At 40.3% G+C, this 17,024-nt stretch overlaps 1 protein-coding gene across 1 annotated transcript in view; it reads right to left on the bottom strand.

The window, feature by feature from the left end:
• Positions 1–391: 391 nt before the first annotated feature.
• The window catches only part of Wrn (WRN RecQ like helicase), a 135,206-nt gene continuing 118,573 nt past the window's right edge, over positions 392–17,024 (bottom strand). The window contains exons 33-34 of the mRNA XM_032918546.1: positions 5,841–6,046; positions 392–2,606 (exon numbers count right to left, since the gene is read on the bottom strand). Coding sequence (XP_032774437.1) covers positions 2,487–2,606; positions 5,841–6,046 — 326 coding nt within the window. The 3' untranslated portion in view covers positions 392–2,486. The remainder of the gene's footprint in view (positions 2,607–5,840; positions 6,047–17,024) is intronic.

The following is a 17,024-nucleotide window of genomic DNA, read 5'->3' as shown; positions in this document are numbered from 1 at the left end:
ACACTGGCTATTTCATTAGTCTATTGTTCCTAAGGGGAGCATTATCACCCGAGGTAGCATAACTTTATTTAAACTAGAGAGAGAGAGAGAGAGAGAGAGAGAGAACAGCCTGTTCTGTATAATGAGCACTAGGCCAAACAAGGCTATAGTGAGACCCTGTCTGAAGAAATCAAACCAAACCAAATCCACGTGTGTGTGTGTGTGTGTGTGTGTGTGTGTGTTTAAGTTAACATAAAGACTTAAGTAATGTTTCCCTCTGGCTTTTCAAACATCTTCAATGTTGGTTATCCCTCTACTCCCCCCCCCCCGTGTGTGTGTGTGTGTGTGTGTGTGCGCGCTCAACGTTCCCTCTGCGGTTAATGTGCCTGCCTTGTTTTTCTCATTTCTTTTCTTTTTTATTATTTTATTTAATTTTATTTTCTTTACATATTCACTTTGCATCCCGCTCCCTGCCCCCTCCCTTCTTAGCATCCATGTCATTCGGGTCCCCTCCCCAACTCCTTCAATGTCACACGGTTGCTTTCTACTCTCCGGTCTGTGGTTATATGTGCAGTTATGCAGATACATAATCACACCTGAGACTTTTTCCAAAAATGTATTGATTCATTTAAAAACAGCTGTAGTAAACCATTTACACTTTAGCACAAATGTTGTTCATTTAAAAATCACATTTTCCTTAAAAATTTGACAAGGATGGTCCCATTTCATTTCTGTAAATGTTCTCATTGTGTAGATGAGTTTAGGAGTCCAGTCTACTGTATTCAGTCTGTGTGTGTGTGTGTGTGTGTGTGTGTGTGTGTGTGTGTGTGTGTCTGTGATGTTAGGAAAAGCTATTTGAAAATAGCTTTTCAAATAATGGTAGAGAATCTTTGAAACTTTGAATCTTTGAAACGAAAACAGTGGCTCTTCCTTAATGATTATTTTCAGTGTGTAATCTGAAAGGACAGCCATCAACTCTTCCTTCTTGACCACATTACTATACATACTACATTATCTCATGTCTTAGTTCTCTCATTAGAAAAGTCCTCAGGTCAAGTACGGCTGTCCAGGTTCCCAGTGAAGGACACACATTCACAGGAACTGTAAGTTTTAGTAGAAATTTCAATTTTGTTACTGGCAATAACTATTGGTATGTCGTTTTCCTTAAAGCAATAGGCTAATGGCACTCAATCCTGAGAAAATGTCTGCCAAATAACCAGGTCTGAAAAAGGAGCATAACTGTTGCCACCACGTTTTGCTTTTCAATTCCATGAGGAAAAAAAACCACCTGACTCAACTCATAACTCAGATAATGAAGCAGATGTTTTCCTGCAGATGACCACCATAGCATGATCCTCAAGCACTCTAAGCAGCCGACGCTTTGCCATAGACGAGACCACCTCATGGATTGTCGGGACACATTTTAAGGCACAGAGAAATAGAAGATTTCTGGAGATTATGTGTGACAAACCTAAAGCTACCTTCTGGTAACAGCGGAAAAACGAGAACGTGGGAGTTCTTATGTTGTAAGTATAGTTTGAATGTCTTACGATAAGATTCAAATTGAGAAAAGGAATAACAGAAAGTCAGACCGATTACAAAAGATGGCTTTCATTATTTCCTGATGGAATCCTGAGTGACTTTTTTTTAAGCTACTCCGAATTCAGGTGTATTTTTTTCTGTATTAATAACAGTCTATTTCTATTTACAAAAAAGTCAATCCAAGGCTTAGAATGTATTTATAAGCTATATGGTAAACTGCTTAAATTTATATAACAATAGTTTACCAAGAACAGAGTTGAATTTTCACTTTTTTAATTCTGTGTGAAACATAAGACATTTGGCATCTCCAAATATTGAAGGCACTTACAATAATTAAGTAAATGAAAATTAAGTATATTTAATGCTCAGTACAGAAGACACTTTTACTGGAGAAATAATAAAAATTCTGTAGAAAATGCACAGCATTCAGTTGTCTCTATAACTGGAATCCTTTCCACAGTTTCTCCCATTTAAATGGAAGCTGATGTGTCACTGACTGGGCCGGTGCACTGAGATTGCCTGACAGTGAACGTACACGCGTCTGCGTGAGAAAGCAAAGACCATGTGTAAAACGAATCTGCTGTCTTAAATTCACAGGACGCCATCTTGTCAATTGAAGACGTCTTCATATCTGTCACTATGCAACTACTAATCTGTTATGGGTGTCAAAGTGACACATCCTCCCTTTCCCATGGGCACTGTTACAAGAAGGGAGAGACTGCAGCATGACGGTGGCTCGGGAAGCAACCTGAAAGGAGACCGACTTCACACTCTATACTGCACTCAGGGTCTTAGAAGGTCCGGATACGTTATCTCCACTGCAGACGGCCGATTAAAGACGCCAGCGGTCCAACGTTTCGGTGAGTTTCACTTTGGACTTTAAGTCATTTGGAAGGTAAAATACTTGTTTTTCGTTCTTTATAGGAATGATATTGTGGCACACACACTGTTTGGTAGCTGCCATCTTAACTGAAAAGACCTTTCTTTTTTGTCTTGGCCACTGATGAGCTGCCAGTAGCAGCCAAGGGCACATTTCCTTTGACAAACCATTCAGGTAATTTTCTCTGGGACATCTCAGATGGTGCCTATAGAAAACAGAGACAAAAGATAGTTATACAATGGAAAAAGCATAAGAGCTGTAAAAACAACACAGACACCCTGAATGACTATTCTCCCCAACCAAACGAAATGAAATAGAAATATTCATAGAATTCATTTTGAGGTGAAAATATAATTAATAAGTAAATGCAAAATCCTTAATCATTTGCTTATCATCCCATTACCTTCCAGTTTAAAGACAATTTATTATCATTATTATTAGTGTGTGAGTGTGCACAAGTGTATACATGCTACATGTACGACAATGTGTATGTGGAAGTCAGAGACATCAAGTGTCTTTTCTCCTCTTGCTAGCCTGTTGAAGGAGAATCTTTTTTTATTGTTCCTTCCATGTTGTGTACTCCAAGCTTGCTAACCTGTAAACTTCAAAATATGCTTGAACGTTATAAAAAAAATGTATATCCTTAGGGGCTGGAGAGATGGGACAGTGATTAAAGTGCTTGCTAAGAAGGCAAGAGAACCAGAGTTTGCTTCCCCAGAACCTACATCAATACTGAGTGACATGGTGGGGCACCTGTAATTCCAGCCTCACAGGAAAACACAGGGATCCCGGAGCAAGCAGGCTACTCACGGTAGCTGAGCTGGTGAGCTGTAAGCTTGACTGAGTCCTTGCCTCAAAGAATAAGATGGAGGAGCTGTTCTTGATACCAGCAAGCCTCTACATACACATGCACACATGAGCACATGTATGCATGCATACCACACATACATAAACATAGTCTTGATTTATTCCTATAATCATTAATTTATAGCTACTAACATGTGAAGTCCTACATCCAGAAAAATGGGAATCAATCCAATTGAAGATTTATCTATACCTGTCCTGGGTATATACCCAACGGACACTTCACCCTACCACAGAGACACTTGCTCAACCATGTTCACTGCTACGCTAGTCATAATAGCCAGAAGTTAGAAACAACCTAGACGTTCCTCAACAGGAGAATGGATAAAGAAGATATGGTACGTTTATGCAATGGAGTAGTACTCAGTCATTTAAAAAAATGAAATTGTAAAATTCATAAAGAAGATAAAGAACATAAAGAAGTCAAGTTGATGCCCACATAGACCCTTCACACCAACCCAGCTGTAAACTGTGATCAATAATGCTTCCCTGCCTCCAAGATATATGAGGGTAATGGTGGCACATAGCTTGTGGGTGTAACCAACCAACATCTGACTTGACTTAAGGCCCTCTCCACACGATGAAGCTCACACCCAACATTGTTTGGAGAGCCAATGGCCCAGGGACCTACAACAAAACCAAATATTTTTTTTAAAGTAGCATAAGACTCCTGATGATATTCTGCTATACTCATAGAGCAGTGCTGTCCTCACCCACCATCAGAGAAGCTTCCTCTTGCAGGAGAAGGAGACAAATGCAAAGACCTACGTGAGATATAAGGCAAAGACTCTGAGACGTTGGGTCACTCGATCCTAAGAGACGTCTGCATCAATTCCTCCCCTCAGGCTCAGGGAACCCCACAAAAGAGGAGGCAGAAAAAGTGTGGGAGTCAGAAGGGATCTCAGAGGCCGAGGAAACATGCCTACCGCTCCTGCGAACTCCCAGAGACTGATGCAGCATGTGCAAGGCCTGCATGGTTTGCGCCAGGTCCCTAGGGAATACGTCATGGCTTCTGAGCGTGCAAGGCGGGTGGGTCTTGTGCCTTCTCTTGGGCTGATTTCCTTCTGGCCTATCCAACGCTGATGTAATAGCTTTTGTTTTTATCTTATATTTTAGTTTTTATTATTATTCCTTCAAAGGTTTTCTGACTTCTAAAGGAGTCAGAAAGGGAACAGATGGAGATGGGAGGGAATGCGGGGAGGACGTGAGAGGCATAGAGGGAGGAAAAACTGTAACAAGGACATATTAAGAGAAAAAAATCTATTTTTAATAAATGGAAACAAAAAAGAAAAAAATCAGGCTGGACAGATGCAATAGAGACAATCAGAAGAGAAAGCCTTAAAAAAAACCAGTAGGGTATGGTTCATATTTTAAGCACTAGCCAAAACTGCATTGTATGGACTCATACGGAATCAACAGGGCCACCCTGAGTCATGCCTAGTTTTGCAAGGGCAGGAAAACCAATTTTACATGAAAATGAACAACAGACTAGAAGTTTCTCAGACAGCAGACTGGCATAGGAGAGAAGAGCCTTTCCCTATTTACAGGAAGGAGAAGCAAGTTCCAACATCTCAGGAGCTCTGCGTCAGTTACAGAGCTAGGAAGACGGGCTTCCTAAGGACGCTAAATCCCATTAATTCTTCCAGAGATAGACACTTGCTAATATCCCTTTTACAGCTAACAAACTATGAAAATTCTCAACATTCCCAAGTCATTAAGTCACTGGGTTCTCTAAGACACAAGGTAACACCCAAAGCTAACTAATGTAGCTCCAGTTCAGTTAAAAAGAAAGGTCCATTCCCTTTTTAAACAGAGAATGTAGAGAAGAGTAAGATCCTGGAACCCCTCTAAGGGTCTCTGCAGTGTTAAAGCACAGAGCCTCACCTCTAGCATATGCACAGTGTTAGCAACAACACGCTGCCGCATCAAGCTGACTTACCACGGAGACCTAACGTAATTGTACTGAGTTGTTAAAAGCTCATCGATTACGATCAGCGAGTCATGTGACCCTGCAGGTATTAGACATCAAACTTGCAAATTCATAGTCACTTCAGAGAATGATTCTTCAGTGCCTACGATGTGTCACATGATAAGAATAGTAACCTTTAAAGCATTTTAAATGTTATCTAAAATAACATTGGGTGCTTACTTTTCCTAACTATGGAAAAGACTTCCTGTGCAGTGCTCATAACTACCCACATGTACAGTGCAATCTGTGCACCAGGGCATGAGAATGAAGGAAGGACCAGCCAGTGGGAGGCGCTGATAATAAACTTGGCTTCGCTTCCATGAACCGCACATATTGCCACGACACACAAAGCTAACTCCATTAAGCTCATCTGGGATAAGGTGTATTTCTCCAGAGCACACAGTCAACACAGGTAAAATCCAAGCCAGTATTCTATGTGATAAATTCTATTTCTTTTCTTATCTTTTTAAAAGCAGCTTTTCTCATGTCACCCTTGAGAAGCAGAACAGCACACGCAGATTTATATATGACAGCAGATCAACATTCGCCCGCTGAGCGTGCCAAGGGCACACGTGACACTCGGCAAACATGTATGCAAATCCATACCTTGGTCTCAGTGACCATCTCCTTGCTCTTCTTAAAGCTGCCGCAACTCTCTGCGGGGCTGGGGAGACACCTCTTCCTGCTGGAATCACAGGGAGGCTGGGTCCTGCCGTGGGACCCGCTCTCTAGGATCTCAATCATCATGTGGATGAGGTATGTGTCAATGTTTTCAGGAACCAACATTCTGATGAGTTTAACTTTATACATGTCTGTAAAAGGTAAGAAGGCAAGACAAACAAAGGTTTTATATTTTAGAAAATTACGAGGTGAAAAGGATAAAATACTGCATACAAAAGAAGATTGTGCCCCCGCCCCACCAATTCTTGTCTTTCAAGTGGTAACATCTTAAGAGAAAAGAGGTAAAATTAATGGGTAAAATTCTTTAAGGTGTTTTTCGTTCCCTGAGAATGACAAGAATCACGCAAGATCCTTTTCTTTCTTTCTTTTTTTTTAAAGGAAATTGTGCTTCAATTTCTAAAGAGTGGTTACCAATTAATTTTTAAAAATCATTTATTCTTGGGGCTGGAGAGATAGTTAAGAGTTCCCATTGCTTTTACAAAGGATTCAAGTTTAGTTCCCACATCAAGAAGTCTATAACCATCTATAACTCTAGCTCCATGGAATTTAATGCTCTCTTCTGGCCTCTGTAGAGACCTGCATTCATGTGTAAGCATGCACTTATACACACACACACACACACACACACACACACACACACACATTTGCTGACACAAGGGTTTCTCTGTGTGGCCCTGGCTGTCCTTGAACTCACAGAGATCTGCCTGCCTCTGCCTCCCAAGTGCTAGGATTAAAGGTGTGCGCCACCACCCAGCTTAAAAACAGCTCTTAAAATAGAAGCAATTGATACTTATAAAGAAGAGTCTAAGACAATTATATCAATAATATATTCCATAACAAACCACATCAGTTACTAAAAATGCTTAGGGTGAGGTAAATTTTCTGGGCAACTATGTTCATCACAACATTGTTCTCATGAAAAAGTGACGACAAAAAGTGCCCAAAGTAAACCCTGCCAAATCCACAGGACAGAACGCTCTGTACAGAGTTCTACCCGGGCCTTGCTTTCAGAATGATGGAACGTGTACGTTTAGTGGTCACAGAACTCACTCACGTTATGTCGGCCACTCACATCTTCTGTACATGGTGCAGTGTCCCCTACAGATAGGCCACCACTCTCCACTGAAGCGTGTCCTTTCCACATCACCCTCAGTGTCAAGCACAATAAAACTGAGTAACTAGAACCCCCTTACTCGTCTTCACTGGGTTTACAAAGCTCGCCCAGCACTGCTGACACTCAGCGCAGTGATCAGAAGCCAGGAGATGTTCTAATGGCACCTTGGAAACATGCATTTAATTTGTTGATATTTTCGGGCTTATAGTGTCTTTTCTCCCAAAGACTATGGGTTGATCCTCAGGCACTCATCCAAAATGGAAAAATAAAAGTGAAAGCTAACAAAAAGGAGTCCAGTTGGCTACCTACGTATGTTCCAGGTTTAAAATGTAAGACTGGTGCCAAGCATAGTCTTAGAAAGAACTATGTAGGCGTGTCTGCCTCTCTGAAGGTTTAGCTCTCCTTCCCACGGGATTTGGGTGCAGAGAACTGTTTATCCGGTCTGTTTCCTTCAGGTTCCGGCGGTGTCTCAGGCAGGGCTCCTGCCTCACCTGCCCTCACACATTGTTGATTCCAGAGGCCACCGAGGCCATTTGAACCCTTAGGCCAGGGAGGCTCCCGGCAAGGGTGGGCAGATTTCCTGGTCTGCAGCCTCCGGGAGAGCCCACCAGAACCAGGCGGTGAACTCGATCTCTCCAAAGGTTCTGGGAAGACTAACTTATCTGCTGCGGGCAAGGATCATGCCGGTGGGACTTCCGGGACAACACAGGCAGAATGCCTGGGTCCTAGGGATTCTGCCTCTGTTGTCCCGGAAGTCCCACCCGGCAAGATCCTTGCCCAGCAGCCTCTCTATCACCTTTGGGAGAGATACCTTACCGCCTGGTCAGGTGGGTTCTGCCCAGGCTCTCAGAGCAGAAGAGACCAGGAACACTGCTGCCCGCCCACATCCCTGGCCTCAAAAAGGGTTCAATGGCCTCCGTATAAGGCCTCTGGAATCAACAGTAGAGAGGGCAGGTGAGGCAGGAGCCTGCCTGAGACACCACGAACCTGAAGGAAACAGACCGGATAAACAGTTCTCTGCACCCAAATCCCGTGGGAAGGAGAGCTAAACCTTCAGAGAGGCAGACACGCCTGCAAAACCAGAAGAGACTGCTCTCTGCACACACATTGCTGATTCCAGAGAGAAAACACGGAGGCCATCTGGAACCCTGGTGCACGGAGGCTCCCGGAAGAGGCAGCGCAGCAGATCTTCCTGGTTGCTGCCACCTCAGAGAGCCCGTGGGCAGCACCCCGCGAGCGAACTTGAGCCTCGGGACCACAGGTAAGACCAACTTTTCTGCTGCAAGTGACCTGCCTGGTGAACTCAAGACACAGGCCCACAGGAACAGCTGAAGACCTGTAGAGGGACAAAAATACACACAAAAGCAGAACACTCTGTCCCCATAACTGGCTGAAAGAAAACAGTAAAACAGGTCTACAGCACTCCTGACACACAGGCTTATAGGACAGTCTAGCCACTGTCAGAATTAGCAGAACAAAGTAACACTAGAGATAATCTGATGGCGAGAGGCAAGCACAGGAACACAAGCAACAGAAACCAAGACTACATGGCATCATCGGAGCCCAATTCTCCCACCAAAACAAACATGGAATATCCAAACACACCAGAAAAGCAAGATCTAGTTTCAAAAATCAGATTTGATCATGATGCTGAGGGACTTCAAGAAAGACGAAGAACTCCCTTAGAGAACAAAACAGAAAACCTACAAGAGGAATCAAAAAAAAAATCCCTGAAAGAATTCCAGGAAAACACAAACAAACAGTTGAAGGAATTAAAAATGGAAATAGAAGCAATCAAGAAAGAACACATGGAAATAACCCCTATAGAAAAAACCAAAAGAAGAGACAAGGAGCTGTAGATACAAGCTTCACCAACAGAATACAAGAGATGGAAGAGAGAATCTCAGGAGCAGAAGATTCCATAGAAATCATTGACTCAACTGTCAAAGATAATGTAAAGCGGAAAAAAGCTACTGGTCCAAAACATACAGGAAATCCAGGACTCAATGAGAAGATCAAACCTAAGGATAATAGGTATAGAAGAGAGGAAGACTCCCAGCTCAAAGGACCAGTAAATATCTTCAACAAAATCATAGAAGAAAACTTCCCTAACCTAAAAAAGAGATACCCATAGGCATACAAGAAGCCTACAGAACTCCAAATAGATTGGACCAGAAAAGAAACACCTCCCATCACATAATAGTCAAAACACTAAACGCACAAAATAAAGAAAGAATATTAAAAGCAGTAAGGGAAAAAGGTCAAGTAACATATAAAGGCAGACCTATTAGAATCACACCAGACTTCTCGCCAAAACTATGAAGGCCAGAAGATCCTGGACTGATGTCATACAGACCCTAAGAGAACACAAATGCCAGCCCAGGCTACTGTATCCTGCAAAACTCTCAATTAACATAGATGGAGAAACCAAGATATTCCATGACAAAACCAAATTTACACAATATCTTTCTACAAATCCAGCACTACAAAGGATAATAAATGGTAAAGCCCAACATAAGGAGGCAAGCTATACCCAAGAAGAGGCAAGAAACTAATCGTCTTGGCAACAAAACAAAGAGAAGAAAAGCACACAAACACAACCTCACATCCAAATATGAATATAACAGGAAGCAATAATCACTATTCCTTAATATCTCTCAACATCAATGGCCCTCAACTCCCCAATAAAAAAGACATAGATTAACAAACTGATACGCAAGGACCCTGCATTCTGCTGCCTACAGGAAACACACCTCAGAGACAAAGACAGACACTACCTCAGAGTGAAAGGCTGGGAAACAACTTTCCAGCAAATGGTCTGAAGAAGCAAGCTGGAGTAGCCATTCTAATATCAAATAAAATCAATTTTCAACTAAAAGTCATCAAAAAGATAAGGAAGGACACTTTATATTCATCAAAGGAAAAAATCCACCAAGATGAACTCTCAATCCTAAATATCTATGCCCCAAATACAAGGGCACCTACATAATGAAAAGAAACCTTACTAAAGCTCAAAAACACACATTGCACCTCACACAATAATAGTAGGAGATTTCAACACCCCACTCTCATCAATGGACAGATCATGGAAACAGAAATTAAACAGAGACGAGACAGACTAAGAGAAGTCATGAGCCAAATGGACTTAACGGATATTTATAGAACGCTCTACCCTAAAGCAAAAGGATATACCTTCTTCTCAGCTCCTCATGGTATTTTCTCCAAAATTGACCATATAATTGGTCAAAAAACAGGCCTCAACAGATACAGAAAGATAGAAATAATCCCATGCGTATCGGACCACCACGCCTAAAGCTGGTCTTCAATAACAATAAGGGAAGAATGCCCACATATACGGAAATTGAACAATGCTCTACTCAATGATAACCTGGTCAAGGAAGAAATAAAGAAAGAAATTAAAAACTTTTTAGAATTTAATGAAAATGAAGGTACAACATACCCAAACTTATGGGACACAATGAAAGCTGTGCTAAGAGGAAAACTCATAGCGCTGAGTGCCTGCAGAAAGAAACAGGAAAGAGCATATGTCAGCAGCTTGACAGCACACCTAAAAGCTCTAGAACAAAAAGAAGCAAATACACCCAGGAGGAGTAGAAGGCAGGAAATAATCAAACTCAGAGCTGAAATCAACCAAGTAGAAACAAAAAGGACCATAGAAAGAATCAACAGAACCAAAAGTTGGTTCTTTGAGAAAATCAACAAGATAGATAAACCCCTAGCCAAACAAACGAGAGGACACAGAGAGTGTGTCCAAATAAACATAATCAGAAAAGAAGAGGGAAACATAACTACAGATTCAGAGGAAATTCAAAAAATCATCAGATCTTACTATAAAAGCCTATATTCAACAAAACTTGAAAATCTACAGGAAATGGACAATTTCCTAGACAGATACCAGGTACCGAAGTTAAATCAGGAACAGATAAACCAGTTAAACAACCCCATAACTCCTAAGGAAATAGAAGCAGTCATTAAAGGTCTCCCAAACAGAAAGTACCCAGGTCCACACATGTTTAGTGCAGAATTCTATCAGACCTTTAGAAAAGACCTCATAAAAATACTATCCAAACTATTCAACAAAATTGAAACAGATGGAGTACTACCGAATTCCTTCTATGAAGCCACAATTACTCTTATACCTAAACCACAAAAAGACCCAACAAAGAAAGAGAACTTCAGACCAATTCCCCTTATGAACATTGACGCAAAAATACTCAACAAAATTCTGGCAAACCAATCCAAGAGCACATCAAAACAATCATCCACCATGATCAAGTAGGTTTCATCCCAGGCATGCAGGGATGGTTTAATATACGGAAAACCATCAACGTGATCCATTATATAAACAAACTGAAAGAACAAAACCACATGATCATTTCATTAGATGCTGAGAAAGCATTTGACAAAATTCAACACCCCTTCATGATAAAAGTCCTGGAAAGAATAGGAATTCAAGGCCCATACCTAAACATAGTAAAAGCCATATACAGCAAACCAGTTGCTAACATTAAACTAAATGGAGAGAAACTTGAAGCAATCCCACTAAAATCAGGGACTAGACAAGGCTGCCCACTCTCTCCCTACTTATTCAATATAGTTCTTGAAGTTCTAGCCAGAGCAATCAGACAACAAAAGGAGATCAAGGGATACAGATCGGAAAAGAAGAAGTCAAAATATCACTATTTGCAGATGATATGATAGTATATTTAAGTGATCCCAAAAGTTCCACCAGAGAACTACTAAAGCTGATAAACAACTTCAGCAAAGTGGCTGGGTATAAAATTAACTCAAATAAATCAGTAGCCTTCCTCTACACAAAAGAGAAACAAGCCAGAAAGAAATTAGGAAACGACACCCTTCATAATAGACCCAAATAATATAAAAAATACCTCGGTGTGACTTTAACCAAGCAAGTAAAAGATCTGTAAATAAGAACTTCAAGACACTGAAGAAAGAAATTGAAGAAGACCTCAGAAGGTGGAAAGATCTCCCATGCTCATGGATTGGCAGGATTAATATAGTAAAATGGCCATTTTACCAAAAAAGCGATCTACAGATTCAATGCAATCCCCATCAAAATACCAATCCAATTCTTCAAAGAGTTAGACAGAACAATTTGCAAATTCATCTGGAATAACAAAAACCCAGGATAGCTAAAACTATCCTCAACAATAAAAAGGACTTCAGGGGAATCACTATCCCTGAACTCAAGCAGTATTACAGAGCAATAGTGATAAAAACTGCATGGTATTGGTACAGAGACAGACAGATAGACCAATGGAACAGAATTGAAGACCCAGAAATGAATCCACACACCTATGGTCACTTGATTTTTGACAAAGGAGCCAAATCCATCCAATGGAAAAAAGATAGCATTTTCAGCAAATGGTGCTGGTTCAACTGGAGGTCAACATGTAGAAGAATGCAGATCGATCCATGCTTATCACCCTGTACAAAGCTTAAGTCCAAGTGGATCAAGGACCTCCACATCAAACCAGACACACTCAAACTAATAGAAGAAAAACTAGGGAAGCATCTGAACACATGGGCACTGGAAAAATTTCCTGAACAAAACACCAATGGCTTATGCTCTAAGATCAAGAATCGACAAATGGGATCTCATAAAACTGCAAAGCTTCTGTAAGGCAAAGGACACTGTGGTTAGGACAAAACGCAACCAACAGATTGGGAAAAGATCTTAACCAATCCTACAACAGATAGAGGGCTTAAATCCAAAATATACAAAGAACTGAAGAAGTTAGACAGCAAGGAGACAAATAACCCTATTAAAAAATGGGGTTCAGAGCTAAACAAAATTCACAGCTGAGGAATGCCGAATGGCTGAGAAACACCTAAAGAAATGTTCAACATCTTAGTCATCAGGAAATGCAAATCAAAACAACCCTGAGATTTCACCTCACACCAGTGAGAATGGCTAAGATCAAAACTCAGGTGACAGCAAAATGCTGGCGAGGATGTGGAGAAAGGGAAACTCCATTGTTGGTGGGGTTGCAGACTGCTACAACCATTCTGGAAATCAGTCTGGAGGTTCCTCAGAAAATTGGACATTGAACTGCCTGAGGATCCAGCTATACCTCTCCTGGGCATATACCCAAAAGATGCCCCAACATATAAAAAAGACACGTGCTCCACTATGTTCATCGCAGCCTTATTTATAATAGCCAGAAGCTGGAAAGAACCCAGATGCCCTTCAACAGAGGAATGGATACAGAAAATGTGGTACATCTACACAATGGAATATTACTCAGCTATCAAAAACAATGACTTTATGAAATTCGTAGGCAAATGGTTGGAACTGGAAAATATCATCCTGAGTGAGCTAACCCAATCACAGAAAGACATTCATGGTATGTACTCATTGATAAGTGGCTATTAGCCCAAATGCTTGAGTTACCCTAGATGCCTAGAACAAATGAAACTCAAGACGGATGATCAAAATGTAGTGCAGATCGCTCATGAGAGACACACAGCCAGAATACAGCAAATACAGGCGTATGCCAGCAAAACCACTGAACTGAGAACAGGACCCTGTTGAAGGAATCAGAGAAAAAAGAACTGGAAGAGCTTGAAGGAGCTCGAGACCCCATATGTACAACAATGCCAACCAACCAGAGCTTCCAGGGACTAAGCCACTACCCAAAGACTATACATGGACTGACCCTGGACTCTGACCTCGTGGGTTGCAATGAATATCCTAGTAAGAGCACCAGTGGAAGGGGGCCCTGGGTCCTGCTAGACTGAACCCCTAGTGAACTAGACTGTTGGGAGAGGGCAGCAATGGGGGAGGGGTTGGGAGGGGAACACCCATAAGGAAGGAAGGGGGGGAGGGGATGTTTGCCCGGAAACAGGAAAGGAATAACATTCAAAATGTATATAAGAAATACTCAAGTTAATAATAAAAAAAAAAAAAAAAAAAAAGAAGAACTATGTACTAAGTATTTACCAACAATCGTCAATGAGATTATCTTATGCCTGATTCACATTGTTCTGGGACAATGCACTGCTTTAATTGTCACGGAAGTCCCACAGCTCTTACTGCCCTGAGGAGTCCTCTGCTCTGGACACATAGCAGGCGGAAATCTGAGTGCCCACTGTCTTCAATTTCCTTATAAGAATGTTCTAATGAACATTATATTACACTTCCATATCTCTGCGCTGCTGAAAGTGGGCTTGGTGGCCCACAGGTTAGATTCACTGTAGACTGATGTATTTCTGATAAATTATTTCTAAGCTCTTCTCTATCTAGTACCATAACCATTAGCCTACCACACCCTACTGAACATCTGAAATTAAGTAATTCAAGTTACTAAATTAAAACTGATTTTATGCCAGTCTACTCTGTCCACCTTCAAGGCTTATGAAAGTTAATTATATATCACTATTTTTTGATGTTACTATTTGGTCATTAATTTTTTGATGGTTCTCATGTAGCCCAATTGGCCTTGAAATCACTGAGTAGATAGTAACGACCATGATAATAAATGTTCTCGGCTTCAGTTCCCAAGCGTGCACCAGCGTACTGGCTATTAGCATCAGAAGACATGGTACAAACATAAAACGTCTAACTTAGAAGGCTTAGTACAGAAAAGGTATAAAAAGCTGGTTAAGAACTTTAATAGAAATATTAAAATGATATTTCAGTATATAGAACACATTAAACAACTATGAAAAGTAATTGTATCTACATAGCTTTTTTAGTGCAGATGTGTGGTTAACGTAGGTCACTAGTAGTTTAAGATGTTCTTATTTCCACTCCGCAGCCCTGAGTAAGTCAGTACTACTGGAAAATTAAGTGACAGCACTAGCTGTTCTCCTTCTGTGCCCTAAAAGAGATCATGTTACCCCTGTGCAGAAGGTCCCTTGGAAGCCACCCTTAATTTTCCAGTTCCATGCACATAAACGATAGGAGAAATTACTCAAAGTATTATCAAGGTACCTCATTAAATATCTTACTTAACTTATTAAGCCTAGTTAAGAACTCTCAATGTACTAAAAGAAGTTTTAAATTATATAAACATAGAAAAACTAATAAAGAAACACAGAATTATAAAATCGTAAAGTTACAGAGTGAAAAATCTAGAGTAATAAGACTGCACAAAAAAGTTCAACTCACTTACTCTATTTTTGAGTAGTTAATATAATATGTTTAATATTATATTATAAAAATACAAAATATATTACAAAATTTTATAAAAATACAAAATAAATTTCAAATTGGAATTATGAAAATTTGTATTTCAAACAAATGCCATGAAAACGCTGAATTACGGGATAGGACTACAGCTAAGTAAAAACAACATCCAGACTACCAATGTAGTACGCATATTATCACTCCTATGGTAACTTATAGTGCGGTTTTCTCCATAGGACCACAAATAGTGCCTCCTCAAAGAAAACCAAGGACCCAAACCCCAAGTCTCAGATGCACACATGAGCTAACAGACCATGAATGCATCATCAAAGAAACCAGAGTGAAGACCTCATGACTGTCACAATCCTCTTCCTCTACTTGGACTTGAAGCAACTAGAGAACACTAAATGGATTGAGTAGATTCTGAGTCTGTGGTGTGTGTGTGTGTGTGTGTGTGTGTGTGTGTGTGTGTGTGTGTGTGTGTGTGCATGTGGTGTGCATGTGGTGTGTGTGTCTGTGTGTATGTTTCTGTTATCTGTGTGTGTATGTCTGTGGTGCGTATGGTGTGTGTGTGTGTGTGTGTGTGTGTGTGTGTGTTTATGGTGTGCATGTGTCTGTATGTGTGTCTATATGTGTGTTTCTGTTATCTATGTGTGTATGTCTGTGGTGCGTATGGTGTGTGTGCGTGTGTGTATGTGTGTGTCTGTGTGTGGGTGAATGTCTGTAGTGTGTATGGTGTGTGTGTCTGTGTGTATGTGTGTTTCTGTTATCTCTGTGTGTGTATGTGTCTGTGTGTGTGTGTGTGTGTGTGTGTGGTGTGTGTGTGTGTGGTCATGAGTTTAAGTGGGATACAGCAAACAGCAATGAATTGATAGGGGAGTGGGAGGGGAAATGATGCAAACAGTACTTGTATATATTCCCAGAAACAAAAAATTGATTTAAAAATTAATTAGCATCAGAAATCAAAATCACTAAGTTCTGACTATAGAAGTCATTAGTTATGGCAGACAATATTTAAAGATATTAGAAAACAATAAAGAAAATAAAATTAATTTACCTTAGTCAAATAAGACTTAATAAATTATGTTACATTTTACTTTTGACAACTTTTAAGTTTACTTTTAATATAAATTTTAAGTTAATTTTATTTTTATAACTTTTAAGTTAATTTATTTGGCAGTATGATTTAAAATGGCATAGTAAAGATTAAAACTTGCTAAATCATCAATCTTAGAAAAGATACTAAAACTATTTTTACAACTCTCTAGGCCCCAATCCCTATGGAAAACAGGGTAGGAGTGGAAATAAGGGTTTCTATTTTTGCTTTTTAATCAAAAGTTCTATAACTTTAAAAATCACATAACTTCCAAACTAAATTAATAGCAACTCAACTCTTTCCCATAGCCAAATCAGACAGTTTCAGTAGATATGTGGCAACAACGAATTCAAGTTAGACAGTCCTTTTTTGTTATTAAAGGATATTGATCAATTATTTAGTATATAAACATAGAAAAGATAACTAGAGTCTGCAGAATTCTATCACATGCTTCTGTAAAATACAACTTAGCATTGTTATCTGTTGTCTCTTCACCAAAGCCACAGGTTCCACCAACCAGGCTGGGTATGGTGGTATATGCCTATAATCCCAGCACTCAGCAGACTGAGTCAGGAGATGGTGAATTCAAGGACAGCCTAGACTACACAGCAAGAAAGACCTTGTCTCAAAGCAAACAAAAACCAGCATCTGAACTAAACATGTCCACACATTCTCATTATTTCTCAAACAATACATTGTAACAACTACTAACAAAGCATTTATAGC

The sequence above is a fragment of the Rattus rattus genome, chromosome 13 (assembly GCF_011064425.1).
Source record: "Rattus rattus isolate New Zealand chromosome 13, Rrattus_CSIRO_v1, whole genome shotgun sequence".
In the NCBI taxonomy this organism is placed as follows: Eukaryota; Metazoa; Chordata; class Mammalia; order Rodentia; family Muridae; genus Rattus; species Rattus rattus.
The sequence above is the reverse complement of the archived record's forward strand: the minus strand, read 5'-3'. Positions and strand labels throughout refer to the sequence as shown.